The sequence below is a fragment of the Ammospiza caudacuta genome, chromosome 4 (assembly GCF_027887145.1).
Source record: "Ammospiza caudacuta isolate bAmmCau1 chromosome 4, bAmmCau1.pri, whole genome shotgun sequence".
NCBI lineage: Eukaryota > Metazoa > Chordata > Aves > Passeriformes > Passerellidae > Ammospiza > Ammospiza caudacuta.
The window spans coordinates 72861849-72888915 of NC_080596.1; the positions used below are offsets into that span (position 1 = coordinate 72861849).

Here is a 27067-nt window from a genome sequence, read left to right on the forward strand (position 1 = left end):
CATTGCATTGATTCTTATTTCATATTATATACTCAGTGTCAAGATCTTAAAGGAAAAATGCAATTATGATTGAAAACTTGAGTCCTTAGAGAAAAGGACTGAGGAGTAATTGTTTAAATAATATATTGCAGTTAAATAGCAGAAATCTGATGTAGCCCTAGAGAAGCTCTGTGTAGAAAGTGATTCCACAGTCTGGTTTTTAGGATTTTATTCTGTTTTTTAATGATGTAGCTAGAGAACTTAAAGCTCATTTACTGGATCACAGCATAAAATTTATAAATAGATATATAGATGTCTGAAGTGCCTCTAAGCCTTCTAATCTTTACATTTTTGTAATGGAATTTCTCAAGCACTTTTCATGTAAATAATGATTGTTTTGCATTCCTTTCTAGAAGGAGAGAATTGATGGACTGTTAGTTTGACCAGTGTGGTTAGAGAGGTAGCAATTTCGTCCTCCAATCCATGGTCACTTTTGGAATTCTATAAATATCAAGGTCCAGAAATAAATGTACCTTTTTTACCTTAAACATCTCAGCATTTCAGTGTCATTAATTTCATATCATGACATATATATAATTATAGATATTTATAAATAGATATATATTAAATAGCTGATTTATAATAGATAATAATTTATAAAATTTTAAAATATTAGTTTATAGTAGATAACATTCTCTTCTAGTCAGTGTTGACTGTACATGACCCTGCATTCTCTGGGGTAAGAGGTTAAGTCTGACTAAGTAGTAACTGTACAGCCAGAAGCTCTGTGAGGTCACTGTGTCAGCCTTGCAGTGAAACTTAATCATACAGGATAAACTCCTTGGGTTCTGCCTTTGCTGCTAATTTAATTCCATAAAACATGTTAACTGATGACTCTGCAGTATTTTTTAATTATTATTAACTCTGAGACTGCAGAAGGTCCCAGGTAAGGAACAGGCACTGAAAACATGGCCCAGCTTTAAGGAAAGCAGAGGAATTGCTGTGTGTAATCCTCAGTGTTGTGTGGGGGATTTAATTCTCTTCAGAAGAACATACCTCTTCATAAATAAGAACTTGTGGTGTGGAACTATGGGAGGTGTGTTTTGTTGGGAGATTTGTGCTTTGCCCTGATCTCTCAGCACCCACAATGGGACTCTTGTGTGCTCTGGCCTGGCTCCTGTAGCCTGCAGAATTTCTGGCATAACTTCCATGAAACAGGTATGTCAGTGTTGTAAATGCATTAAATCTGTCATCAAACACGAGTTTCTGATGACAAAACCCATGTAGTTTTACGTCCTCTTTCTGTGTGCAAAGTGGATCCTCACAACTGAGGTTTTTTACAGGCAGTGCGTGTTCTGTTTCACTTGGCTGCTTTTCATGGCCTGCAGTTCATGCAGCTCACTCACCTCAGCTTGAGTTTCAAACTGGGCTGGGAGATAAAACCAGAATAAACTTCCACAACGTTGCTTCAAGTTCATTAATATTTGTACTGAAATTAAACCCAGCACTGGAGATCCCAGAGAGAGATGAGAACTGACCCATTTAAATACTTCTTGATAGAAGTATTTAAATGGAGTTACAGCTGATTTTTAAAAGGAATTCTCTAATCTGATTTTGAAGGGGTTGCATGGTGACATTCCTGCATTCTTTGCTGGGGAGAAAAGGCCTCACAACTGACAGGAAAAAGGAATTTGGAGGTTGGAATGTCAAATGGCTTTAAAAAAGCTGTCAGGTCTCAGCTGGGTGTGTTGCTGTTCAAACTGCTCTACTTAAATTATACTGTAGATTATTTTCTATCAGAGTGGTGTTTCTTGCCATCTTACCTTTCAGCAGAGATTTCAGCTCCTGGTTCAGTGATTTCTGAGATGTGCTGTGAGCAGGGTGTGTCTGTAACCACTGGAGTTGTAGCTGCTCTGATTGTGGATTAAACTGTTTCACCATTCAGCACAGCTGAGCTGAATTTTTACAAATATTGGTATTTATTTTCTATTCTCCTCAAAGAGTGTGGGGATAATTTCAAAGCTGTTCCAGTATTTATTTTACTTTGGTTCTGTTCACATATTGTCTTTTTGGATTATAAATTATCTAGGGGATTTATTTAGATTATATATATTATATAAATATATATAAGCTATATAATCTAAATATATATTATGTATAATTATAATATGATATAAAATATACAATGATATAATACTATTATATATTTTATAATCAAAATACATAATATATAAAATATATAATAGATAAAGTTATATATTAAAATAGATAGTATATATGTTTATATATTTAATCAAAATATATTATATATAATGCATATAATTATAATATTATAATATGTAATTATATATTTTATAATTCTATAATTTTATCTTATATATTATAGTTATGGTATATTATATATGGTATATTATATATTAAGTATAGTATCTATTTAGATTATATACAATCTAAATACATAATATATAAAGTAGAATATAATATACATAATATATTTATCTAGTATATTTATATAATATATATAATATGTAATCTAAATAAATAATTTAATTTGTTTATAATCTAAAAAGCAATATGTGAACAGAACCTAGAAACATAATGTTCACATAATCTGTTTTAGGTTATTTTTTCTCCATTATCTCCATCCCACACAGAGCTCTCCCTGACAACCTTTAGCACATCCCTCTGATTATTCATCCCATTCCCTTTCCAGACAGAGACTTTTTTAGGGATTATTTTGCAGCAGTTCCAGAATTGTGTTGCTTTTGGGCCAATATCTGAAGGTGATTTATCCATTCCCTCCATCCTCTCCCTCCTGCTGTCCCCAGGTGCATTTTACATCCCTGGCTATCTCACACTCATTTGATCTTATCCAGCAGACAGATTTCCCCCTGCATTTGGCCAGAATGCTTTTGTGAAAAATGCATATTTTATGACTGGTTCTTTGCAAATATTAAAATGGTTATGTTGGAAAGTTATGTTGTATTAATCTCTTTTAAGTCGTGTGGTAAATAGTTTTTAGGCTACAGCATAATATTAAAATAGAAACTGTGTGATGTAAGAGACTTTTTTGTACCTGACCCAAGACATGGAAAAGATAACCAAGAAATTCTTCTCATTGTCCTCTCTGGATGGAGATACAAGAGGATTCCAAGGAAAGAATTAATATCTACTTATTGGGAAGGCCCAGAGTCTGAGGAACTGAATTGATTTACAAGATGAAGGGGGAAAGTTGACAATAAACAAAAAAATCCTTAATTTGAAAGGAATATTTGCATCATGTATGAGATATATGAATGTGCACAGCCTATTGTTGTTAAGGGTTAATCCTTTGTTAGAGAGCTCTGCTTTTTGGGGCCTAGTGCCCAGGAAACATCCAGAGATCCACAATTCTTTCCTTTTATTGTTCTTTATTATCCTAACTCTGATTGTCCAAATCCTTATTGCTCTAATTTTTTTTTAATTACTATTTTTATAACTATTGTATTACTCTTAAACTTTTACAATTTTAAACCAAATTATTGACTTTTTTTCACACTTTCTGCCAATTTAGCAACCCGAGTGGGCTCATTGAGGAGCAGCTGAGCAGAGCAGGAGCCTCAGGCTGGGGAGCAGAGCAGGAGCCCCGGGCTCAGCCTGACTCAGGGTGTGCTCACAGCCCTGCCCCGGGCTGGGAGCAGGAGGGGGAGTTCCAAACTCCCAGCTCAGCTGGAGACAGGCGTCGGGCTTTCCTAATTAATGGCCTTGCCCATTGTTCTGGGGAGGACTCCTGATAGATATGCTCTTATCTTGGTCATTGTTTCATTTCCTGTTTGTTTTCTGCTAGCTGTATCTGTTCGTTTAACTCCATATGTTGCTGTAGAATTGCACTAAAGCTTCACTGTGAAAGCTGCTGTCTGGACAGGATACTTGAAAGACCCAAGGAAACCACAAATTCCAAATATTCTGCAGAATTCGTGGTTTTATGTTAAACAAATGCTTTCCCTTTGTGGCTGTCAGTGCTCTGCAAGCAATAATTCACTCATGTCTTCTATTATAAGAGTTAAATTTGTCAGCTGTCCCCCTTTAAGATCTTTTGTTTTCTCTTCCCCTCCTTCTGTCACTAACTGAAAAAGCAGAAGTTTGACATTTGGCTTGGAAGATCTTCCCTGCTCTAAGCTGCTGTACCCAGATAAAATCTCAAACTCTTCAAGTGATGGTGACATCAACTTTTTTTTTTTTTTTAAAGTGATGGCAGTTTCTCATTTTTCTTCTGATCTTCCAGAAATTAGAATCAGAGAATCATAGAATGGTTTAGATTCAAGGGACCTTAAAGATTATGTAGTTTCAGCTTGGTGCTATGTACAGGGACACCTTCCACTATCCCAGGTTGCTCCAAGCCCTGTCCAACCTGGCCTTGGGCACTGCCAGGGATCCAGGGGCAGCCACAGCTTCTCTGGGCATCCTGTGCCAGAGCCTCACCACCCTCACAGGGAACAATTCCTCCTCAATATCCCATCCATCCCTGCCCTCTGGTATTGGGAACCATTCCCTGTGTCCTGTCCCTCCATCCCTTGTCCCCAGTCCCTCTCCAGCTCTCTTGGAGCCCCTTTAGCACTGAAAGAGACTTTGAGACCTTTCTGGAACCTTTTCCAGCTCTTTCAGTCAGTGTGTGCCAGATTATTGCTCCTCTGAGCCCTCAGAAGGTGCCTGAGTTAGGCAGGTGATCAGTGGAGCAGATTATCCTCAGGAGATTGTGTGTGCTCACTTCCCAAGGCTGCAGCTGATTCCAGGGAGACTGATTCCATTGAAATGGAGTTCCTAAAACAATGGGACAGTTTCTTCCCGAAAAAAAGGAGTCTCCAATTGTTTGTAACTAAAATCCCACCTAGACACAAGGGCTTGGCAGCAATATTTGTTTGTTGACTCCATCTGATTTCCAGATTACATTGGTGTGCCTGCTTTCATGAGGCTGAAAATATAAATAAAATATAAAAATATAAACATAAATGAATGAGAGGTCAGAAACAGCAGGAGAATGAGGATTCAAAGATTATGGCTGGAAAAAAACCTTTGAGGGCTGAGAAAGCTGGGACAGATGTGAGGCAGCTTTCCACCAAATCTCAGATACCTTGGAATACGTGTGAGTGACCAAAGTTACTGAGCAAACAAAGAGTTTGTTAAGAGTTTTTGAGATGTTCAGTAGCTGAATGCTGACACATCATCTTGTTAGCACTCTAAAGCTGAAGCATAACATGAAAAAGGAGCATAAACAGCAGAACCTGAGGTTTGTTCCAGTTTTTGCCAAGTCCAGGTGACTCTTGGCTGGTTTGGTTTCCAGTGCTGAGACTCAGATGTTCAGGCCATGTTATTACATTATCAATGTCCTGATCTCTCTTTTAGCAGTGCTAACAAATCCTATTTTGTTGGCAGCCATCCCACTGTATCCTAATGTAATAAATCCAAATTTGTTGGCAAGGGTTCCACTGAATTCTAATATAACTTGGTAGGAAAAGTTGCCATTAGAGGAATTTTTTGGCAGTCAGGACTGGTGAGCTCTGTGAAAAAGCAGCAAGGATGTTGCTTTATGTGCATTTTTATTTATTTGAAAAAACTGGGTTTTTTACAGTAGAATTATGACTGTGGCTGTCATCCAGAGGGATGAAGATTGATGAAAATAGTTTCTGAATCTGTGACCTCATTCCTTTCTTCTTGAATTCATCTTCTATCTCTTAATTCTCCAGATCTTCAGTTGTTTTCATTTAATTTTCCCAAGGACCAGGAAAGGTTTCCTTGGAAGCTTTTTGTGCCCCATATTTTTTGTCAGAACATCTTTTCACAATTTGTCAGAAGCCTGCAGTGGCTCTGTGGTGACTCAGGGATTGCTCTATAACACTGATAAGATAATGTTTAATCATGTATTCTAAAGCAGGAGATTTGGGTCACGGGATTAGTTTGTTAGGAAGCTTCAATCAAGAACATATTAATTAGAATGCATCCTGCATCCAGACAGATGTTTGAATTACTAGAAAAAACCAGAATTTTGAATGCAGAAAACAAGAGATTTAAATTTTTTAAGGAATACTCGTGGATTTGGGTTGAAAGGGGGATGTCAGCATGTGGCAGTGATCTTGCAAAATCTCCTTTTTCCCTACCCTGTTCTCTCAGTGAGTTCAGCTGAGGAGTTGAGTTCATAGTCCTGCTTTAAAGTTTAATAAATTGAGGAAGAAAAGAAACTTTTCAGGTGTACAATGTGAGGACACACAGCAATTCTCCTGTGGTTTTGTTTTGCAGGGATAGACAGTCGATACAATGAAGGGTGCAGAGAGCTGGCAAATTATCTGCTCTTTGGTTTGTACAACCAGAACAACAATGACTTTGAAAGGACAGGCTTTCCTGAGGAAGTTCTGGATGGTGAGTAATGTTCTCAACGTTTTTTACCTGTTCTGGACAGAAGATGAGCAGAAAAAGGGACATAAATAAAGGTCATTAATCTCAAGTTGCCTGTATATGCCTGAAAATATCTTCTTAGAAACAATGCTGAAGGACTCATTTTTAAACATCAAAAGATAAAACATATGAAATATATCTCAAATGTTGTAAACTTACACAATTACAGTCCATTAGTTCAGTCAATGTGTGTAAGTACGTGTGATTAATATTATTTGATCACACCTCTGCACTTCTAAACTTGAGCTCTTTTTTACTTCACCTCATTAACTCACCTTTGTCATACTGGGAATGTGGCCAATCCCTGTGATCACAGCTTGTTATTCCCTTATTTGCATGAAACTTCTGGTTGTTGGCTGTGGTGTTGGTAGTTTTTACTTGAAGCAGCTCTGATGTAACATCAGGCAGGAGCAGCTGGAGTTGAGAATTCTGGAAGTGCTCTGGGAAGGCTCATCCTGAGCCTCTTGGCTGCACAAAGGACAGGCTGATGCAAGTTCTGTGCAAGACTTGGGAATTACCCCCCAGTTGTCTGGAACAGTTACAAGTGCTTGGAACTCTCTATGGCTGCCAACTGCTCCTTCTGCTTGTTTAAAAGAAATCAGGAATTGCATTCAGATAGCTGAACAATTTTCTTTTTTAATGAGGTGCATAATAAAAAAAAAAGGTTTTCTGTTCAGTTTCTCTTGTGTGTGGAGTCTTGATGCTGGAATATTTGTTGTGCTTGTTGCAGATATAATCATATTAATAAAACCTGACAGTGTTCATCTGTACTGCAACCCTGTGAATTACAATCATCTTTTACCCTATGTGGCACACTGGAGGAACTTGCATTTCCACTGTCTGACTGAAAATGAGGTGAGTGAAAAGTGAATGCAGGCAAGATTTGCTAATGAACTTGTTAATGAACTGATCCTTAAAGTGAAACTTTAAAAAATATTCTTTCCAGAATCTTTTTTTTCTCTTTCTTCCTCAGCAGGGGAGTGATATGTGTGTACATCTGGGTATTAATCATTTGCTAAAGTGTGCAAGAAGAATATGTTGTCAATACTTTTATTTGTTGGAGTGTGAGGACAAATTGCTCCTCTCTCCCACTAATTGCTGTTGTTTGGACCTGAGTCAGTGATCTCTTAATGAGGAAAAAATGTGGGTTGTGAAAAATGCCAAATGTGAATCAAGTATCACAGTCAACGCTGAGATTTCCCACATCAAAGCAAAAGCAATGTTTGCATTGTCTGCCAGTAGAATATTAGGAAAAATGGGCTTAGTAAGTCCTTTAAAATCAAGAAACTTCATTATATATTTTAATTTTAACTATTAAATCTGTCTGTTAAGAACTGTTAACCTCACTTCCACTACATCCCATGACTGATGTGAGTTTCATCTTGAACTTAAAAATCAAAGTATTCTAGAAAAAGTCAATTTATTGTTGTGAAGTATTTTTAGAGGAGTAAAAAATGAAAATACTCTTTGTCTGGGTGTAGAATAAGGACCTTTTCATTCCAGTGGAGACTGGAAATGCTTCTTCCTACATTGTGTTCTGTGTAGTTTCTTTTCTAAGTCAGAATTGTTCTGAATTCTGCAGGGAGTGGGTTTGGAGCCTGTGATGATGAGTGAAGCCAGTGGAAAAAAGGAGTGGGAAAATCAGGGAGAGAAACTTTTTGTTCTCTTGAGTTTCCAGCTTGGAAGTGATGGGAGTTACAATAGCCTGATTGTGTTTTTATGTGTCTGTGATGGGGCTTAGAGTAGACTGATAGTGTTTTTATAGCTTAGATCACAGAATTAGGAAATAATTCAGATTACAAAGGACCTCTGGAGATCATCTTGTCCAACCTCCTGCTTCAGTGGTGAGATCAGATCAGATTTCTCAAGGCTTTTTTGCAGCTGGATGTTGAAATCATCCAAGGGTGACTGCAGAACCTCTGCTGCATTTTCCCACTATCCTCCTAGTGAGAAAGTGTTTCCTTTTGTCAAACCCAAATTTGAGTGTTTTAAATCAAGGCTTTTGTCATGACCACTGTGGAGAGCCTGACTTCACCATCTCAGTAAAATTTTGGTGGGTTTTAGCTGCAGATACTGAGCAAGGCTGGATCTCTCCTTCTGGGACAAGTGCTGATTTTGGTGACCCTCCACTGATCTTGCTCCACTTTATAAATACCTTGTCCATGGATCCCAAAATTTGTTGTGGATACAATTCCAGGAGTGCAGCAGAGAGGGATAACTCTTGTTAGGCTAGAACAGCTGAGCTCCAGGTTAAAACATGCCCCAGCAAAACCTGAAGCCTGGCTTCCCAAGGCTTCTTTGTTGCCAAAATCCTTGCTGAAAGGGCAAATCTGACGCTGAGAGAACATTTGCACTTTGGAATCAGGAGCAGAGAAGTTCTTACCACACAGTTGCCAGTGCAGCTGCAATCTCAGCTATTGAATTTTAAGCTTCATCTGCTTATGGGCTTTGATATGATTTATTGTGGTAAAGAACCTTAATCACACAGTGTTGCCTTGAAAAAAATGATGTAACTGGCAAGGTGAACCATGTGCCTTGTTCTTTGTGGGAATGAGGGGAAAGGTTTGGTTTTGGAAGCTGAAAATACAGTTTTACTTCATTGCTGTTTGGTGTGAGTGAGCTGACACTTCCAGTCACATTGCCAATGTATAAGAATTGCCAGTTTCCTAGATTACTGCTGGAAGACAAACAAAACCTTGCTGTGTCAGGCTTTAAGTGCATCCTGTTTACAGGAGAATTGCCTGCAATGGCTTTTAAATGCTTACTTTAGTGATAGAAGTAACTTCCTAAAAATGAAACCAAAAAAGCACAAGAATTTTAGAAATAAATAAAGCAGTGCTGTACCCGGGTCTGACAAAACACAAAGCTTCTCCTTCCATTTTTTCTTCCTACTTGCTTTAACTAGACCACAGGAATTTAAGAGAATATCCTACTTATTGATGGAAAAAAAATCCCATATTACTAAAAAAAAAAGCCCATGTTCAAAGTGACCAAACAGGATAAAATACAGAAATTTGCTGTAGTAAATTTTGGGGTGTCACAGTCGAACTGGCTGCAGGAGCAGATTGTGAGCAAGCCTTTAGCACCCTGCCAAAACCCAAGTTCTTGTTTCAATGACATTTTTAAGTCTTGAGAAACTGGCATTTGTTTGGGGCTTGGCTTTGAGCTGCAGCTTTGATCTGACTGCCTGAGATTGAAGGAGGAACACACCACAGAGGAGCTGGGGCTGCAGTTTAAATTCAGGCTTGGCTTAAAAGAACTTGTCCTTAAAAGAAATGTGTTGGGTGTACCCTGAAGCCCACAAGAAGTTCATAATCATGTAATTTGCCTTGATAAGAAGCTCAGAGCACTGCACATAAAAATAAAATAAAATAAAATAACATAGGCAAAACACCTCTGCCTTCTGATCTTGCTCCAGAAAACAAGTGGCTCTTGAAGAAACCAGCAGGGCTAAACCCGTTGGTTCCAGACTTGCTGCTAAACTGCTTTTCAGCTCAAAGTCAGTGTGTTTGCAGCTTTGTGCTCTGTTAGAAAAATGACTTTAGTGTGATTTGTCTCTCCAAATCTGGTTTTTATGCTTTTCTGAGCAAGGCTAATTGCTCTTCAGTCTGCTGAAATCTTCAGACAGTGTTGCATGAGGGTTTTTCCTCTTCTTGCCCCCTCCTTTTCCTGCAGTTCACCTCTGCCTCAGACCAAAACTGATTTTCTTTGCCTAATCTGTGACCTGGGTCTTATTCTATCATTGATTTTCCTTGCTCAGTGTTGTTTAGCTGATAATACAATATCTTATTTACATTTTTTCCCCTCAGTGGCATGTTTTTGTGGCACATCAGTTGGTATCCTCACAACTACTTTTATCTTTCAAATCTGGATGTTGAAAGACTTGACTGAAAGCTGGAAATAAACTCTATGATTATGCCTTCATATGTCATGATTAAAAACCTTGCTTTGAAGTTTGATTTTTTTTTTCAATTTTCCATTGGCTTGAGTCCATCCCTGCCATGATAGGATTTCCAAAATACAGAAAGAGATGCTTGAGCTTCAGGAGGCTGTAGGTGATATTTTAATGCTTTGAATGCTGCATCTTCTCTTTCCTACCAATCAAATCAGAGCATGCCTAATCCAATTTGATTTGAAATGGCTTTTTTCAGTATGAAGATGAAGAAGCTGCAGAGGAATTCAAGATTTCCAGCTTTGTGGACATGGTCAGGGATTGCAGCCGCATTGGGATCCCCTACAGCTGCCAAGGTAGGGTGGGTGATGCTCAGAATTGTTGGTTTTTGGGGTTTTTTTGGTCTATTTTTTGTTTTTTTGGCGTTTGTTTTTTGTTAAGGTTGAGATTGAGGGTACTTGAGATGGTATTTCACATTCAAACTTAGATTTTTAAAAAAAAATTTAAGTTACAGTTTCATAAGTAGTGAGTTCTGTAATATTTTACTAATAAGGTATAAAAGGCTAACTCTCTCTCTTTACAAGATGTTTCAAGGTTAAACTATCTAATTAAGAAATGATATTTAAATAATTTATATTTTTAACCCAATAGCTAATCTTTTGTGTCCTGCAATGTGGACTTTTTTGTATAATTTCAAAATACTACTTAAACTCATGAAGAAGAAGGTGAGGAAGAACAACTTTAAAACTTCTTATATAGCTTTATATATATTATTATATTTTAAAACTTTAAGTTTTCTACTTTGTGATATTACTGTTATTCAAATTACACACTTGTAATTACAAATTACACACTTCATATATATTATTATATTTTAAACTTTAAACTTTATGCTTTCTACTTTGTGATATCACTCTTATTCAAATTACACACTTGTAATCTTAGTGCTGTGAATCAATTTTGGAAGCCTTCTCTACAGCCTTAGGTTAAATATAGGATTCTCTTTTGGTCTGTGCTTTTCAAAACAGAAAGTTTAAAATTCTCAGCATCTAGAGTTCCAACACAGAGTGTGGAAGTGTTTTTGCACCCTGCAGCTTCAGGGAATGAAGATTTCCTTGCTTTAGGAGACAAATAAGGATTAGTAAGTCTTTAGTTTCCTTTTAGCATCTTTACCCTGAAGAGTTGAATTTCTTTCTGAGAGCTGGAAGCCCTCAGAGTTCATTTGGGGAGTGAATTCCCCCAGTGTGAGGCAGAGGAATGATTTGCATTCAGAGCAGTGTCTTGAGCTGCTACAGAACTTCTCTGTTCCCATGGGAGCTCCACATAAATCCTTCTTTATGGAAGGGGAGAATAAACATTTCTTTTTGCAAGTTTCCTTTTTTAGAATTGAAAAAAACTGCCCTGCACAGCTTCCTGTTGGGATCTGGAGCCAGCCTTGAGCCTCAGCACTGTAATCTTGCATTCTTTTTTTATTCCTAATTCTTTATTGCTTCCCTTAGGGAAAGCTGATATGCTCTGACTGCCTGAAAAGTCATTAATGCAAGTGCCAGGAGGAATTTTTAATCTCACTCAACTTAAAATTTTGATTAAATGGGGATGATGGAAGAAATTCCTCCCTGGTGAGGGTGGGGAGACCCTGGCACAGGGTGCCCAGAGAAGCTGTGGCTGCCACTGGATCCCTGGCGTTGTCCCAGGCCAGGTTGAATAGGGCTTGGAGCACCCTGGGACAGTGGAAAGTGTCCCTGCCCATGGCAGGGGGAAAATGGGATGAATTTTAAGGACCTTTCCCATCCAAACCATTCTGGGATTCTGTGATGTTGTGTTTCAGTATTTCCTTAAGACCCAGCGTTTGATGAACTGGAGTAAGCAAAGCTCCCTCTTTGTTATCTTGAATTTTAATTGTTAATCAGCTTGTAATGAAATTTGCCAAGAGATGTGGAATATCCTGAAAAAAAGAGAAAAATTTAAGGTGTAGAGGAGCTTCTAAAATTGCCGTCTGCACAAAAAATATTTTTCACTTCAAAATTTTTGCTCGTACAAAAATGTGATTTTTCTACAACTGAATCTGTGAATCCTAAGGGCTCAGGGAGAGCTGAAATGCCAGGATTTGTGAGGGAATCTTGCTGTGCTTGCTTTGCAGGCCACCTGCAGATATTTGACATGTTCATCGTGGAGAAGTGGCCGATCGTGCAGGCCTTTGCGCTCGAGGGGATCGGGGGCGACGGCTTCTTCACCATGAAATATGAAGTGAGTCCTTCCCTTGGTCACCTCCTTCCTGAGGCACAGCTTACTCATGAGATTGTTTTGTTTGCAGAGCACTTTTGGGGATGATCTAGTCCTGACTCACTGCTCAAGCGAGCTGCTAAATTGGATGGAGGTTTTTGGGATCTTGTAAAACTGGCAGGATGGAGAGCCTGTGGTGTGGCTGGAATTCTGTTCTGGGTTACACAGCACTTTTCCTGGATAAACCATTATTTGAACATTCTCCCCAGGCCTCTGCTGGGATTTAGAACTCCTTTTTGCTTTCCTTTTTTTTTTGCTTTCCTTTTTTTTGCTTTCCTTTTCTCTTACCTTTTTAACTTGCCTTTTTCCCTTGCCTTTTCCCTTTCCTCTTTCCCTTTTCCCTTCCTTTTTCCTTTTCCCCTTTCCCTTTCCCCTTTCCCCTTTCCCCTTTCCCCTTTCCCTTTCCCTTTCCCTTTCCCTTTCCCTTTCCCCTTTCCCCTTTCCCCTATTCCCTTTCCCTTTCCCCTTTCCCTTTCCCCTTTCCCTTTCCCCTTTCCCTTTCCCCTTTCTCTTTCCCCTTCCCCTTTCCTTCTCCCTGTTCCCTTTCCCTTTCCCTTTCCCTTTCCCTTTCCCTTTCCCTTTCCCTTTCCCTTTCCCTTTCCCTTTCCCCTTTCCCCTTTCTCTTTCCCCTTCCCCTTTCCTTCTCCCTGTTCCCTTTTCCTTTCCCTTCTCCTTTTTCCTTTTCCCCTTTCCTTTCCCTTCTCCTTTTTCCTTTTCCCCTTTCATTTCCCTTCTCCTTTTTCCTTTTCCTCTTTCATTTTCCTTTCCTTTCCCTTCCTTCTAGAGCCACCTCTACCAATAACCAATTTTTTTACCCCTATATGGATTTTTTTTTTACCCCTTATTTTTTAGATGAGTTCTAGATCTTCAAGAGCAGAGCAGGAGGAGCTGGTTAGTGACAAACACCTTGAGATGAGCTCAGAAAATAAGAAAAGACTATTCTTGGGTCCCTGGTTTTGAGTGAAGAGATGCACCCCCTTCTCTCCCTGACATTTTATATTCCTGGGTCATCATACCCTGCTCAATAGGGCAACAATCAGGATTTAATTGCTCCTATATTTAATAATGATTTAACTCTGAGCAATTTATGTCACGGATTTGCCCATTCATTAATTATGCTCTGAACAGCATTTTCAGATGACAGCTTTGCATTTCTGTGCTTGTTTAAAGCTTCTTTGCTTTCATTTTTTGAATCTCTGCCACAGCAATGCAGATGTCCCATTTTCTTATCACTCCTCCTTTTTTACAGCCACAGTGGGCTTTTGTCTGACTCCTGATAGCTGGAAAACCTCCAGAGAATGAATAGTTCCATTTTTAAAGTCTCATCATATCTATAATTGTACATGCTTGCTCAGAAATATTCTCTGTGAGTTCCTGTGCCTTTCTGAGCACTCTTTCCACTGGGTGGAAAATTTTAAGCTTTCTTCAGGGTTTTTTTCAGGTTTTATTTCATTCCATCACTGGTACTGTAACACCTTGTGGTGTGAACCTGCCCAAAGACTTAAACACAGAGTGCAAACAGCTGAGATCTTTGGGGAGGGCAATCAATCACCCTTCCTGATGCATAAAATGAGTTAATGAAAATTTCACAGGCAGTTCAGGAGCTGTTTGGATCTTTAAATGTCCTTTAATTATCCCAGTTCATTTCACAAATCTGTAGAGGCTCTGAAAAAAATGTTCAGACAGGGTGGCACAGACAGAACCTCTTCTGTGTGATCCAAGGAGCTGATCCTGTCCCCAAGCACTCCTGGAATGCTTCAAAAGGAGCAGGGAAAATTCCTGGACTCCTTTTTTGAGAGCAATCATGTTGGCTCTGGCAGTCCAGGCAGCTCCAGCTGGAGTTCTTGTTTGCTTCCTCCTTGAAATCATGAGGGGATTTCAAATGGGAAGTGACATTCTTAACTTTGTACATATTTGTGTGGTTCTGTGTCACTGAGGGGGGAGGAAACCAGGCTGGAAGTGCATTTGGGATCACTGTAAATCATCTAGAAATTAATTCTTCTACCATTATTAAAAGGGGAGGTTTTGGTGCATTTTTAGCTCAGGCTTTCCCTCTGAGATTTTTCCTCTTCTGTGTGTTCTCTAAGATTGGAATACAGTTGCAGGATGATAATTCAGGATTTTTTCTCAGCCTTTTAAAGGCAGTTCCTCTTTTATTGGAGAAATCAGAGTTGCTCATGATGCTGTAGTTTAGAAAATTTCTTGTATTTGTAAGAATGGAATGGAAGTGAAGTCTGGGAAATCATTATTGCATGAGTACCTGGAATAACTGTAAAGAAAACTGGTTAAGAAAATTCCAGCCAGTGTTGCATTTTTAACTGGGTGGGTGATGGGGAATAAATGCAGAATTATTCAGATACAAATGTCCCTTAAGAATATATTTTTAAATATTGTTCTCCATATGCATCTCTCACGTGCATAATCTGTAATTTAGAAAATTTCCTGTATTTATAGGAATGGAATGGAAGTGAGGTCTGGGAAATCATTATTGCATGAGTACCTGGAATAACTGTAAAGAAAACTGATTAATAAAATTCCAGCCAGTGCTGCATTTTTAACTGAGTGGGTGATTCTGCATTTTGCAAATGCAGGATCATTCAGATACAAGTGTCCGTTTAAGAATATAATTTTAAATATTTTTCTCCACATGCATCATCTGTAATTTAGAAAATTTCCTGTATTTATAGGAATGGAATGGAAGGGGAAATCATTATTGCATGAATACCTGGAAAAACTGTAAAGAAGACTGGTTAAAGAAAATTCCAGCCAATGTTGCTGGAACTAAGTGGGTGATGGGGAACTCTGTAAATGCAGAATTATTCAGACACCACTGTCCCTTAAGAATATATTTTTAAATATTATTCTCCACAAGCATCATCCTGCTACTTGGAAGAAAGTATTGCAAAGTTAAGCTGTCTTAGCCTAAATTTAGTATTGCAAAGTTAAACTGTCTTAGCCTAAATTTACATCAGCTTGGAGCAAGTTTTGGCTGATGTTCAGGATGACTAAACCTGGAATTGGCTGGTGGCTGTCTGAACTCAGAAAACTCATCTTGCCCTTTTGCCTGCACCAGCTCATGCAGTTCTTTGCTATTAAATTGAAAAATATTGTGAAATGATTTGTTTGGAGGATGCAGAGAAAGCTTTGTGCAGAGTTCAGACCCTCACTGGTCAGGTTTTTTGTAACAGAGTGGAAATGTTTGTGAAATCAGAGTGGAAATATCTGTGAAATCAGAGTTAAGGAGCACTGTTAGACAGGGCAGTGTTCCCCAATTCTGTCTCTTCTTAAACCCCAATCTGTGGCCTTCTTTGTGGTGCTTTTCACAGAAATGTGTTTAAAATCTCTTTCAGTTAATGGATGTCAGTGCTGATTTATGGAAAACCTACAGCAAAATGGATCCTGTGTCCCTGGAGGATTTGCTTTTTGAGGTAATGCAGGTGAAATATTTGCCTCAGCTGCTGCTTGGTGTAACCACAGTGTAAAAGTTTGGTTTTGTTTGGTTTTAATTAAATTTATGGGCTTAATTTGGCTCTGCCTGCTGTTGCTTGATTTATTCCTTAAATCTACCACAAACTCTGCAAAACACTAAAATAACTTGTCTTGCTTTCCTTGAATTTATTGTCTGAAAACCTTCTAAAAATTTTCCTTCATGTCATTAAACCATATACAAAATATATAAAGTTGCTGTGCTTTTATGTGTTAAGGGTTAAAAAAAATCCCCTTTAACACACAACCGTTCTTCCAGGAGAAAATAAAAGCATTTTTCAAATGTTTTGTAGCTCCTTTAAGTGGGGAACAGTGACACTCAGTGGCTGCTCTGGTGCTTTGGGAAATACAAACAGAAGGAAGGGATTCTCACATTAGTGCCAGGCTCTGATCTCAATGCTAGAGGAGAAAGTATTGTATAAATATTAGTATTTGTAATTATAATTTATATTTATAATTTATTTATATTAAAATTTATATTTATTATAATTTATTATAATTACTATAATCATTAAAATTTTTTATACTATTATTTATATTTATAATTTATTAAATTAGTATTTATGCTTTCATAGTATATATAATTTTGTAATTCTTGGTATATATTAATTTTTAATCTGTTTCTAGCTTGATAGCAATTTAATATTCACAAAATTCAGCAGTAATTATCCTTCATTAATAAAATATTGGTAGTTCACAGCATTTTGGTTGCTCAATCAACTGCTGTAATGGAAATTAAAATATCATAGAATTTTTACAAGGCTTTCAGTTTAAGTAATCACTCTCTGATATTTCACTTCCCCTCTCTGTGTGGAAGTGAGATTAATGTTTGAGACTTGTCCTACACTCTGAGCAGACCTATTTATTATAATTTGATATTTTCAACCTAAAAGTTGTTGCTAAATTGACTTAAATTTTCTGAAAACAATAAACGTAAATAATAACACACCCACATAAAGACACCCTAAAATCCAGCAGAATGTCCTTATCTTCTAAAATATATTTATTTTCTTGAGCTTATTGTTTCATTGGGCAGTCTGTATTCCAGTGAAATATTCCACCTTTGCCTTCATTTCTCTTGAAGTAATGTCAAATATTTTCCTTGTAGGATCTGAAGATTTTTGAACACCAGTGGACCAGCTTTTTTGCTAATTTTGACACTGAAATTCCCTTCATTCTGGAACTCTCAGAATCTCAGGCTGGCGAGGTAAGTCTGCTTCAGCAGTCCTCCAGTATCCATGCAGAAAGAATAATTATTCAGCATGAATTTGGTTTTTTTTTCCCTATCCCATCTCACTTTTCATGTTTGAGGGTTAAAACCACATAATTTGAATTTTTTAAAGTCACCACCCACCTGAAAAATCCATGGTATGATGGCTTAGGACTGCAGGGCTAATTCAGTCAAATGTTTGCTCACTGATAATTCAATTTCTACCTGCACAGGAGATATTTGTAGGTAGATTTAACTTGCTTTGGGTGGAATCTGGTTTGTGCAGGGCTTAACAAGTTGAATTTGTACATCTCAAACCTCAAAACTGAGGGGGTGACACAGAGCATGGGAGAAAACAGCACAGCATTTCTGGGGGTGGCTGTTGCTTTTTGTGGACACATTTTGTTGCTTTTTTGATACATTTTGAAGCCTTTTGATGCTTTTTTGAACATTTTGATGCTTTTCTGAAGCATTTTGTTGCTTCCTCTGGGATGGTAGAAGGTGTGGCAGAGGGTTGGAGCTAAATGGGCTTTAAGGTCCCTCTCAACCTAAATTATTTAATGATTTAATGAAATGAGAGATTTAGTGGTGTTTGTGTTTATTTGTGGAGGTTGGAAGCATTTTCTGAGGGTTCAGGAGTTTTCTCTGAGAAAGATAATTCAGGTTTAATTAGTGAGAGGATATTTCACACTTCTGTCCATGTACTTCTTAATAATTTTTGTTTTCAATTCTTCCCAGCCCTTCAGAAGTTATTTCAGCCATGGCATGATCTCAAGCCATATAACAGATAACAGGTTATTACTGTTATTATTATTATTATTATTATTATTATTATTATTACTACTACTACTACTACTACTATTATTATTACTATTATTATTATTCATTACTCCTCATTATTATTATATTAATATACTATATACTATATACTATATACTAATGATGATGATATATGATAATTATATATATTATATACTATGTATTATATGTTATATATGTTATATATGTTATATATGTTATATATGTTTTATATGTTATATATGTTATATATGTTATATATGTTATATATGTTATATGTTATATGTTATATATTATATGTTATATATTATATGTTATATATTATATGTTATATATTATATGTTATATATATAATATTTATTATTATTACTCATTATTATTGCTAATTACAGTAGTGATCTGGTGTACTACTACCTCAATATTTTATTTCCATATCACCTCAGTAGATCACATCTCATACTGAAAAAAGCCTGTGCAAATTCCTTCATGTCCTGGAAGGATAAGCCGAATTTTCCCAGGGTTTAATGCTGAATTTTTACCTATACCATGAATTTTTGTGCATTATGATCAGTTATGATCCAAACTAGAAAACTTTAGATGGGTCTTGGAACAACCTGGGATAGTGGAAGGTTGGAATGAGTGGATTTTTAATGTTCCTTCCAACTCAAACCATTCTGTGACTTTATGAGAGACTTTTAACCAAAAATTGTTCAGCTGAAGGTTCTGTTGCAAAATCCACGTTCTGCTGTTGTGAGCTAATCAAGGATTTTTAGCTAATTCAATCTCTCTGCACATTCTCCTCTATTTGGAGTAAACCAGTGGAGTTTAATGTCCTTTATTGCTGGCAGCATCCTCTGGTGTTTGCTTTGCATTAAAGACAAGAAAATCTTTGACCTCTCCAGCTGAGTCTTGGGCCCAAAGCCAGAACTAAACCCAAAATAGTTTTGTTTGTTTCCAACACAATCATTTCAGGGCTTTTCAAGATAGTAAATTTTAAACTAAGCAGCTTTTCAAGGCAGTTTAAGATAAAAGAATATTCTAAGAGCATTTGGGAACAACCATGAGATAAGTTCATTGTATTTGAAAGACATTTTATAAATGCAAGAAGATTTTTTCTTTTGAACTTGCTCCTTTCACTGTGAAGCTTTAGTAATTTTTAAAATTATTATAATGAGAAATTCAGCAGTTGAAAGCTTTGATTTCATTTGTTATTGTAAACTCCCTGCAAGTATTTTGGTGTTGATTCCCTGTGTCCTCCTCAGCCCGAGCAGGCAGCCCTTTGTCCTGTTTGGCAGCCACTCCACAAAGGAAAACTTGAACACTGGGAACTTTAATTTTCCTTCTGAAGGGCATCTGGTCCGAAACACTGGCCCTGGTGGAAGCACTGCCAAGCACATGGTAAGGCTTTGGAGAAGTTATCTGAGATTTTGAAGTATATTCTCTTTATCTTTGTATATTTTTTGTGCTTGCTTTCATGAGTTAAATGCCTAATTCTTCTTAACATAAAGCACCTTAGCAATTCATCAGGTTAAGGAAAAAATGTGATTTTTCTTGCTCTTTCCAAGTGGAACCATATTGGATTCTTAATCAGGGATTGCTGAATGAGTTAAAATAATTTATACTCTGGAAAAAGACAAGTTTGCTGTAAGTGGGTGGGGGAAAGGGAAATGCTCTTTGTGTCCTGGCCACAAAGTGAAAACCTTCTGTGATACACTTAACTGTGACACACAGTTTCTATTTTAATCACATTTATTTAGCCATTTCTTTAAAAAGAAACAAATTTTCTGATAACACCTTTGTGACTAAACCTGAAATACCCCCACATATTCAAATTCCACTGTGTGCTTCAACAACTATTGACAAAACTCTGAAAAATCTTTCATAACGTTCCAGGACTGCTCAGATGAAGTTGCAAAGCTTAACTTATTTCCACTTCCAAGTAAAAGCTGGGATGTTAAACATGATTAATTAGTTTCCCTTTCTAAGTAAAAGCTGGGATGTTAAATGTTATTAACTTATTTCCACTTCCCAGTAAAAGCTGGGTTGTTAAAGATTATGAACTTGTTTCCACTTCCCAGTAAAAGTTGGGTTGTTAAAGATTATGAACTTGTTTCTACTTCCCAGTAAAAGTTGGGTTGTTAAACATGCTTTTACTTGTTTTGTTAAACTTTTGCTTTTACTTTTAAATTTCCCAGTGAAAGCTGGGTTGTTAAACATGGTTAACTTGTTTCCACTTCCCAGTGAAAGTTGAGTTGTTAAACGTGATTAACTTGTTTCCATTTCCCAGTAAAATTTGAGTTGTTAAAGATGATTAACTTGTTTCCCTTTCTAACTAAAAGCTAGGATGTTAAACGTGATTAAATTGTTTCTATTTCCAAGTAAAATATGAGATGTTAAAGATGGTTAACTTGTTTCCATGTCCAAGTAAAAGCTGGGTTGTTAAAGATGATTAACTTGTTTCAATTTCCCAGTAAAAGCTGGATTTTTAAAGATGATTAACTTGTTTCCATTTCCCAGTAAAATTTGGGTTGTTAAAGATGATTAACTTGTTTCCCTTTCTAACTAAAAGCTAGGATGTTAAACGTGATTAACTTGTTTCCATGTCCAAGTAAAAGCTGGATTTTTAAAGATGATTAACTTGTTTCAATTTCCCAGTAAAAGCTGGATTTTTAAAGATGATTAACTTGTTTCCATTTCCCAGTAAAAGCTGGGTGGTTAAACATGTGCTCAGGTCCATCACCCCAGGGATTTGGGATCCTCTGGCTGGGTGGCTCCAGAAGGCAACTTGGCAGCGAAGGAGGAGAGAGGTAGAGTGTGGAGAGAGCTCCCTGCTGCCTCCAGGGGCTCTGGGAGTGCTGTGAGCCCTGAGCAGGTGGATGTGAGAGCATGAGTGAGCCCATGAGTTGATGATTTGTCAGCATTTCATGTGCAGCTGCCTCAGGGATGGATGGACGTGGGGCACAAAACATGTGTGCAGAGCCTGAGAAAAGAGTGATTTTGCATCTTGGTGAAATCTCATCCTCCATTTGCTGCTCTTAACATTATTTCTGTGAAAACACTTTTGATTGTGTCTTTCCTTCCCTTGTTAACAATAAGATACCTTTGAAAATGCAAGTACTGTGTTATTGTGATGTACTTGCTCCATCTGTTGTCCTCAGATTCTGATGCTGTTCTTAAAAAGGTGGTTTATTTACAGGTACAGGTGATACTGTTTTAATAGGGTGTCATGAAAATAGTAAATAAGACCAGCCTAGTTATGGGAACCTGACCCACTTTCCTCTTCATGAAAAGAGCAGTTGGCATAGGAAATTGAAACACAAGTCAGAGCTCATCTCCTTTCCAAAGTCTTTCAACCATTCAGGTCAAGTCAAAAGTGAAATAGACCTTTGAAAACGTAAGTTGCTTTTTCACAATCCAGTTCTGTGTTGTAAACTTCTGTAGTCTGTCAGTGCTTAGAAGACTTAAGGGGAACGTAGTTAATTGTTAATTATTGCACCAATTTGTTTTACTGATGCTTTTTGTATCTCATTAATACTGCCTGCTAGGTAGTGCAGTGTGTGTCTCCAAAGGGACCTCTGGCTTGTTCAAGGACCTATTTTTTTGGAGCCACTCACATTCCTTTCCTGGGTAAGTGCATGAAATACACCAAGGCAGTTATTACCTCTGATTCCATGAAAATTTGTAGCAATTAAAGGCTTTGCTTCCCTTCTAAGTGGTGGATTCTGTAGCCAGTGCATGAAATCATAGCAGATTTTGTGGGGAAAATCTGTCATATCTGAGTGTTGAACATAAAATCTGTCACATCTCAGTGTGCAGACTCTTTTTAAAGCATTAACCAAATATTTAAGTCCATGTTCCATATGGATTTATAAAAAAAAACAGTCTCCAAAATACATAATTCAGACTGGGAGTTGTCAAGTAACTGAGGATTTTTAGGATGAAGGAAATTCTTTCACTTCCATCTTTTATCCTCAGTGTAATGAGTTACAGTAGCTGTATTCCTAAATAAAAACAAGCCATGTAAAATTTTTAAAAACCATTTTCTTATGTATTTTAAATGGCTGGAAAAGTCCATGGATGAAGTTAGTTCTTAGGGCTTTCTTGAAAAAAAATTATATTTTATAAAATATGTGTGTAATATACCTTATACAATATACAATATGTAATATACAATATACAATATATAATATATAATATATAATAGATAACATATATAGCATATAACATATAATATATTATACAGTATATTATATTGTATAATGTATATGATATGATATGACATATTATATATATTATATATTTAATTTATATTTTATATATAATATACAAATGATATATAACTATAACTAAAACTATAAATATAAAATAATAAATATATAGATAAATCAATATATATTCTGGGCTCAACTGAAGACAGGATGATTGGAGAATTGGAAGTACAACCTGTGTTTGCCTTAGTAGCATAAAATACTGGATAAATTCCATGTAAGATGTGCAGCAGAAATGTTCTCAGAATGCTTAAACCAAACCTTTTGAACTATTATTTTTGTTTTAATACAGGAAATGACAATGAGATCCACAAGCAAGCTGAGCAAGTGTAAGCTGCCAAATTTTTTATTATTCCCTAACTCTTCTCTCTTTCTACCTCGTGGCAGTAGGTGAAACCTGCTTTTAGTGGCTGTTGGCATTTGCAGGGACATTTTTATTCAGAATAATGTGCATGGGACAGGGTTGCAAAGGCAAAATGCACGTGGGGAGTTTCAGTAGGTACATGGGGAGTTGTTAGGAAAGGAAATATTAATAAATTTTGCTCAAATTGTAGTAAAAAATTAATCTTGAATAACTTTTAAAGATACTTTATGTCAACCAAGGGGAGAAAGTCTCTCACACTGTAGCATCTTGCACACATAGAAGAAAAAGTAAATTTTTGACAAGTTTCATTAACAATGTGGAAGATTTCTGATGCTCAGTGAAAATGCCAACAGAGAACACTCAAACCTGTGGAGAAATTCACTATGTTAAGGTCAAATCAAACTAAATTTTTCCTAAAATTTGGGAAGCTGCATAGCTTTTGCACATTCTAATCATCTCAAAATCCCACTTTGTTTATCCATGTTGATGTCCACCTCCTGTGCATGTTGTAGATCCCTGTCCAGCTTGGAGAACACAATAGAAAATCTGCTTTGGTTCTGCTCTCTCTCTTGATAAATCAGATTTTTCCTTAGAGATTTTTGTCCTCCTTATTAGTTGGGATCATTTTAGGAGCCTGTTTTTGCTTCTGCAAAGCTGCATGACCTGGTAGCAAGATACTAAAATATTAAATATGTGTCAGTACTGTCACACTAAATACTGTTGATTCTTGTTAATTGTGAGACATAAAAATGGAATTACTGCACTGAGCAGCAGAATTTCCTTTTTTTAAGAGAAAACTGAACTCCAACAAGTGTTTTTCTTGCATCTACATACTGCTCTAACATATTTTGTCCTCCTTCAAAAATCCCTTTTACTAAATACATTTTAATCAAGTTGAGTGGAGAAGCTCTAAACAAAGCAGGGGTTGATAAAGGCAGTAATTTTAAAATAATAATTTTTTTCTTGGAAGCATCCCTGTATTGCTTCAAATAATCTAATTTCAACAACAGTAGTATAATTGACTTTTATATAATTGGCAAACCTGAACTCATGATTTTTAGCTTAGTTTGCAATTGTGTCCTGCTTCTTACATTGGTCAATATTTTATAAAATGAAATAAAAATAAAATGTATTTTATGAACACTATTCATTCCAAATTGGGCTGTATTGATTGCCTGGAGTGTATAAACCAACTTTGAAAATTGAATGATAAACTGGGACAAATTTTTTGGTTTTATTTTTATTTTAAGACAATGCTTCAAAAGCAACAAAAAAGAAATCTTGTGCTGATTTTTTTGGTTTTTTTTTTCACTGCTAGCTTTAAAATGTTAAAACGGGAAGAAGAATAAGACAAAAGACACCTCACTGAGGTGTTTTCTTGCAAATATATATGTGAATTTTAGGGAAAATAGGAATGGTTACAAAGTCTGGAAAAATCACAATATAAAGGAATTACATTGCTTTAATGCAGTGCAAATATGCTAAGTGCATATGAAAGCACAAGAAGTTACAATCCAGAAACGTGAAAAAAGAGTGGAAAAGCTGAATTTTAAAGTCCCTTGCTAATGTTGGGGATGATCAAAGACAAACTTTGGTGCATTTTGAGGTTCCTCCATGTTTGGGATCTTCAGATGCTTTTTTTTCCATCCTTCAGGAATGCTTTGCATTTGGCTTAAATGCTGTATTCTCTTTGCTCCTCCTCTTCCCTCCCTCAATATTGGCAGTGGAGTCATGAGAAAATTTAAAATTTAGGGAGTAATTTTATTGATCTGCTCATTTTTATTATTGTAATTTAGCAGGAAAACAGAGGCTGATGTTCTTTGGTTGGGTTTTTCCCCAGTGGTTGTGGAGCTGTAAATGTCTCAACAGCTGAAAGTCACTCCTGGCTTCTCCTGACTTTGGTTTATTTCTGTACCATTTTCTCAGTCCCCTTTTAAGAAAGGAATTGGACTAAGCTGGGATGGAGATTTCATGGAATTGTGAAGTGATTTGGGTTGGAAAAGATCTTTAAAGATCATCTCATTCCAATATATTCCAAATTCTGCCAGGAGAGGGAGGGACAGCAGAGACACCTTCCACTATCCCAAGTGGCTCCAAGCCCTTGGACACTTCCAGGTGGCCTTGGACACTTCCAGGGGTGCAGGGACAGCCAGAGCTTCTCTGGGAATTCCATCCCAGGGCTTCCAAACCCTCACAGGGAACAATTCCCTCCCAGGGTCCATCCATCCCTCCCCCTGTCCATGTGAAGCCATTCCCTCTGTCACTCCAGACCCTGCCTTTAAGATGTGATTCTTAAACCCAACTGCAGCAAAAGCAACAATAAATCAGATTTTTTATTCCTGACTAACAAAAGCACCAGACACATTTATATCAAGAGTTATTTCCCTAAAATATCCTGTAATTTGAGCAATTTCCTTGCTCTAATTTAATTTTCTTAAACAGTAAGCTTAACTATAAAACTACTTCACTTATTTCAACAAAGATCCCTTCCTTATTATTAAGGGAGTTGTGCAATGAGAGGAAAAAATGCTCCTTTAAAGAGAGGAGGAAGAAAACTCTGCCTGTCCAGTAAATGTTGTGTTTGTATTTCTCTTCAGTACGCTGTTGTCGCAAATATATTCTGCTGTTGTAGAGGCTGTGCTTGCTGGCATTGAGTGCTATGCTAAAACTTCCACTGAATCCAAGGTAAATCAAGTTGGTAAATGAAATTTAATTGTTCTCTCTCTGTAATTGTTGATTTGGATTGCTTGCAGTATGAGATTTACGTGCAAACCAAAAAGAAAACAAAAGTAAATTCTGTGTTTCGCTCGATGGAATAACACAAGGTTCATACCCTGCCCTCCAAGCAGACTCTGAATTCTGTTTTTTAAACAAAATAAAATAAAAGAGAGATTTCAGAGTGTGTCTAATTTTACCCATCTCCAGTTGGTTTTCCATCTTCTCATGAATTTTCCTGACCTCATCGTAAGGAAAATGAGATCTGTGAAAAATCAGATTTTAGCCTGGTGCATCAGTGTGTTACTGTTTAGTGTCTCCTGTTGGTCTTAGGGTGCTCCTGGAGCTGCTGGGATCTGGAAGGGGATGGGAAAAGGATATTTTAATTTTTATTTCCTTTTTTCAGGCAAAGGAGGTGGCAGAGCAGGTGCTGCTGTCTGTGTTAGACACCCTTGGCTTAGCACAACTGAAATCTGCTTTACGGTGTGTATTTCCAGAGTTACTCATTGGGCTTCTTTGGGGGAAAAATATCAATTATAAACTGAAAAAATATCAATTATAAACTGAAAAATATTAATTTTAAACTGAGCTTGCCTGACTGCCAGATTTCAAGACTTCATAATGCATTCATCTTTTAAAAATCATTATAATTATCCCATTTTCCAATTTTCTTAATCACTTCTTTTGCTTTAAGTCTATTCCTGCTTATTTTTTTCCATTTAAAAATATAAACCACACATTTCACCTCTACATTTTCTATTCTACAGCTCCAAAATTGCTTTTCAAATCCAGGCTGTGAACAACCATGGCAGGTTTGTATCACTGTCTTACAACTTCTTGTTATTAATTACATACTACTACTACTACTACTACTACTACTAATCATCTTGTTATTAATTACAGTAATTTACATACACTAATAAATAAATTTTTCTCCTCTTGGAACTCCTGCAAAACCCCTTGTATTTGATAATTTCACACAAGAAGTGCTAAATGCTTTTGTGTATGAGGTAGTTCAGTGATTTCATATCTGTAATTCTGTGGAATTAAAAAAAAACATTAAAAGGAATAAAAAGCAGTTGGGCAGACTGATTTTTATTAACTGTTAATGAGTAGAAGCAGCATGAGCTCATTAAGTTTCCTTTGAAATCTGCTTTTAACTTAGTTGGTATCACAAACTTGTGCTTATTTAATACCCACACTAATTAACTGAAATGACCTGCACAAATAAGTGTTTATTTTAAAATAAAACAGATTTTTGGTTGCTTTGGAGTCACAGAAAGATGATCTAACTTTTAAATATTTAATTATCATTGTTGTTCTAGAATTACTCCATTAGATAATGAGGACAGCCTGAGTTTGATCAAAACGGTAAGAAATAATAATTTTTATTTATTTAATTAGAAAGTAGAGCTCAAATGTCTGTTTTTCTGGGGCATAGTGAGATTTTTATGTGAATACAAATGTAAGAGGAGACATGAGTGAGATTTCAGATGCTGGACTAGGTTTAACATGAAATCAGAATTCAGAATAAAACATTAACACAGATGTATGATCTCAGGCTTTAACCACAATATAGAAATACTGGTTTAGGATGTTTGAAAAATACAAATTTTGTTTTTTCAATTGAAATATTCCAAGTT

At 36.6% G+C, this 27067-nt stretch overlaps 1 protein-coding gene across 1 annotated transcript in view; it reads left to right on the forward strand.

Annotated features, from left to right (window-relative positions):
- Positions 1–27067, forward strand: part of DNAAF9 (dynein axonemal assembly factor 9) — a 75764-nt gene that overhangs the window by 12207 nt on the left and 36490 nt on the right. Inside the window, exons 3-16 of the mRNA XM_058804358.1 lie at positions 6253–6372; positions 7139–7263; positions 10560–10656; positions 12441–12547; positions 15934–16011; positions 17178–17276; positions 18018–18073; positions 19340–19475; positions 21623–21704; positions 22638–22674; positions 25307–25394; positions 25831–25907; positions 26192–26236; positions 26750–26795. Of these exons, the coding sequence (XP_058660341.1) occupies positions 6253–6372; positions 7139–7263; positions 10560–10656; positions 12441–12547; positions 15934–16011; positions 17178–17276; positions 18018–18073; positions 19340–19475; positions 21623–21704; positions 22638–22674; positions 25307–25394; positions 25831–25907; positions 26192–26236; positions 26750–26795 (1193 nt within the window). The remainder of the gene's footprint in view (positions 1–6252; positions 6373–7138; positions 7264–10559; positions 10657–12440; positions 12548–15933; positions 16012–17177; positions 17277–18017; positions 18074–19339; positions 19476–21622; positions 21705–22637; positions 22675–25306; positions 25395–25830; positions 25908–26191; positions 26237–26749; positions 26796–27067) is intronic.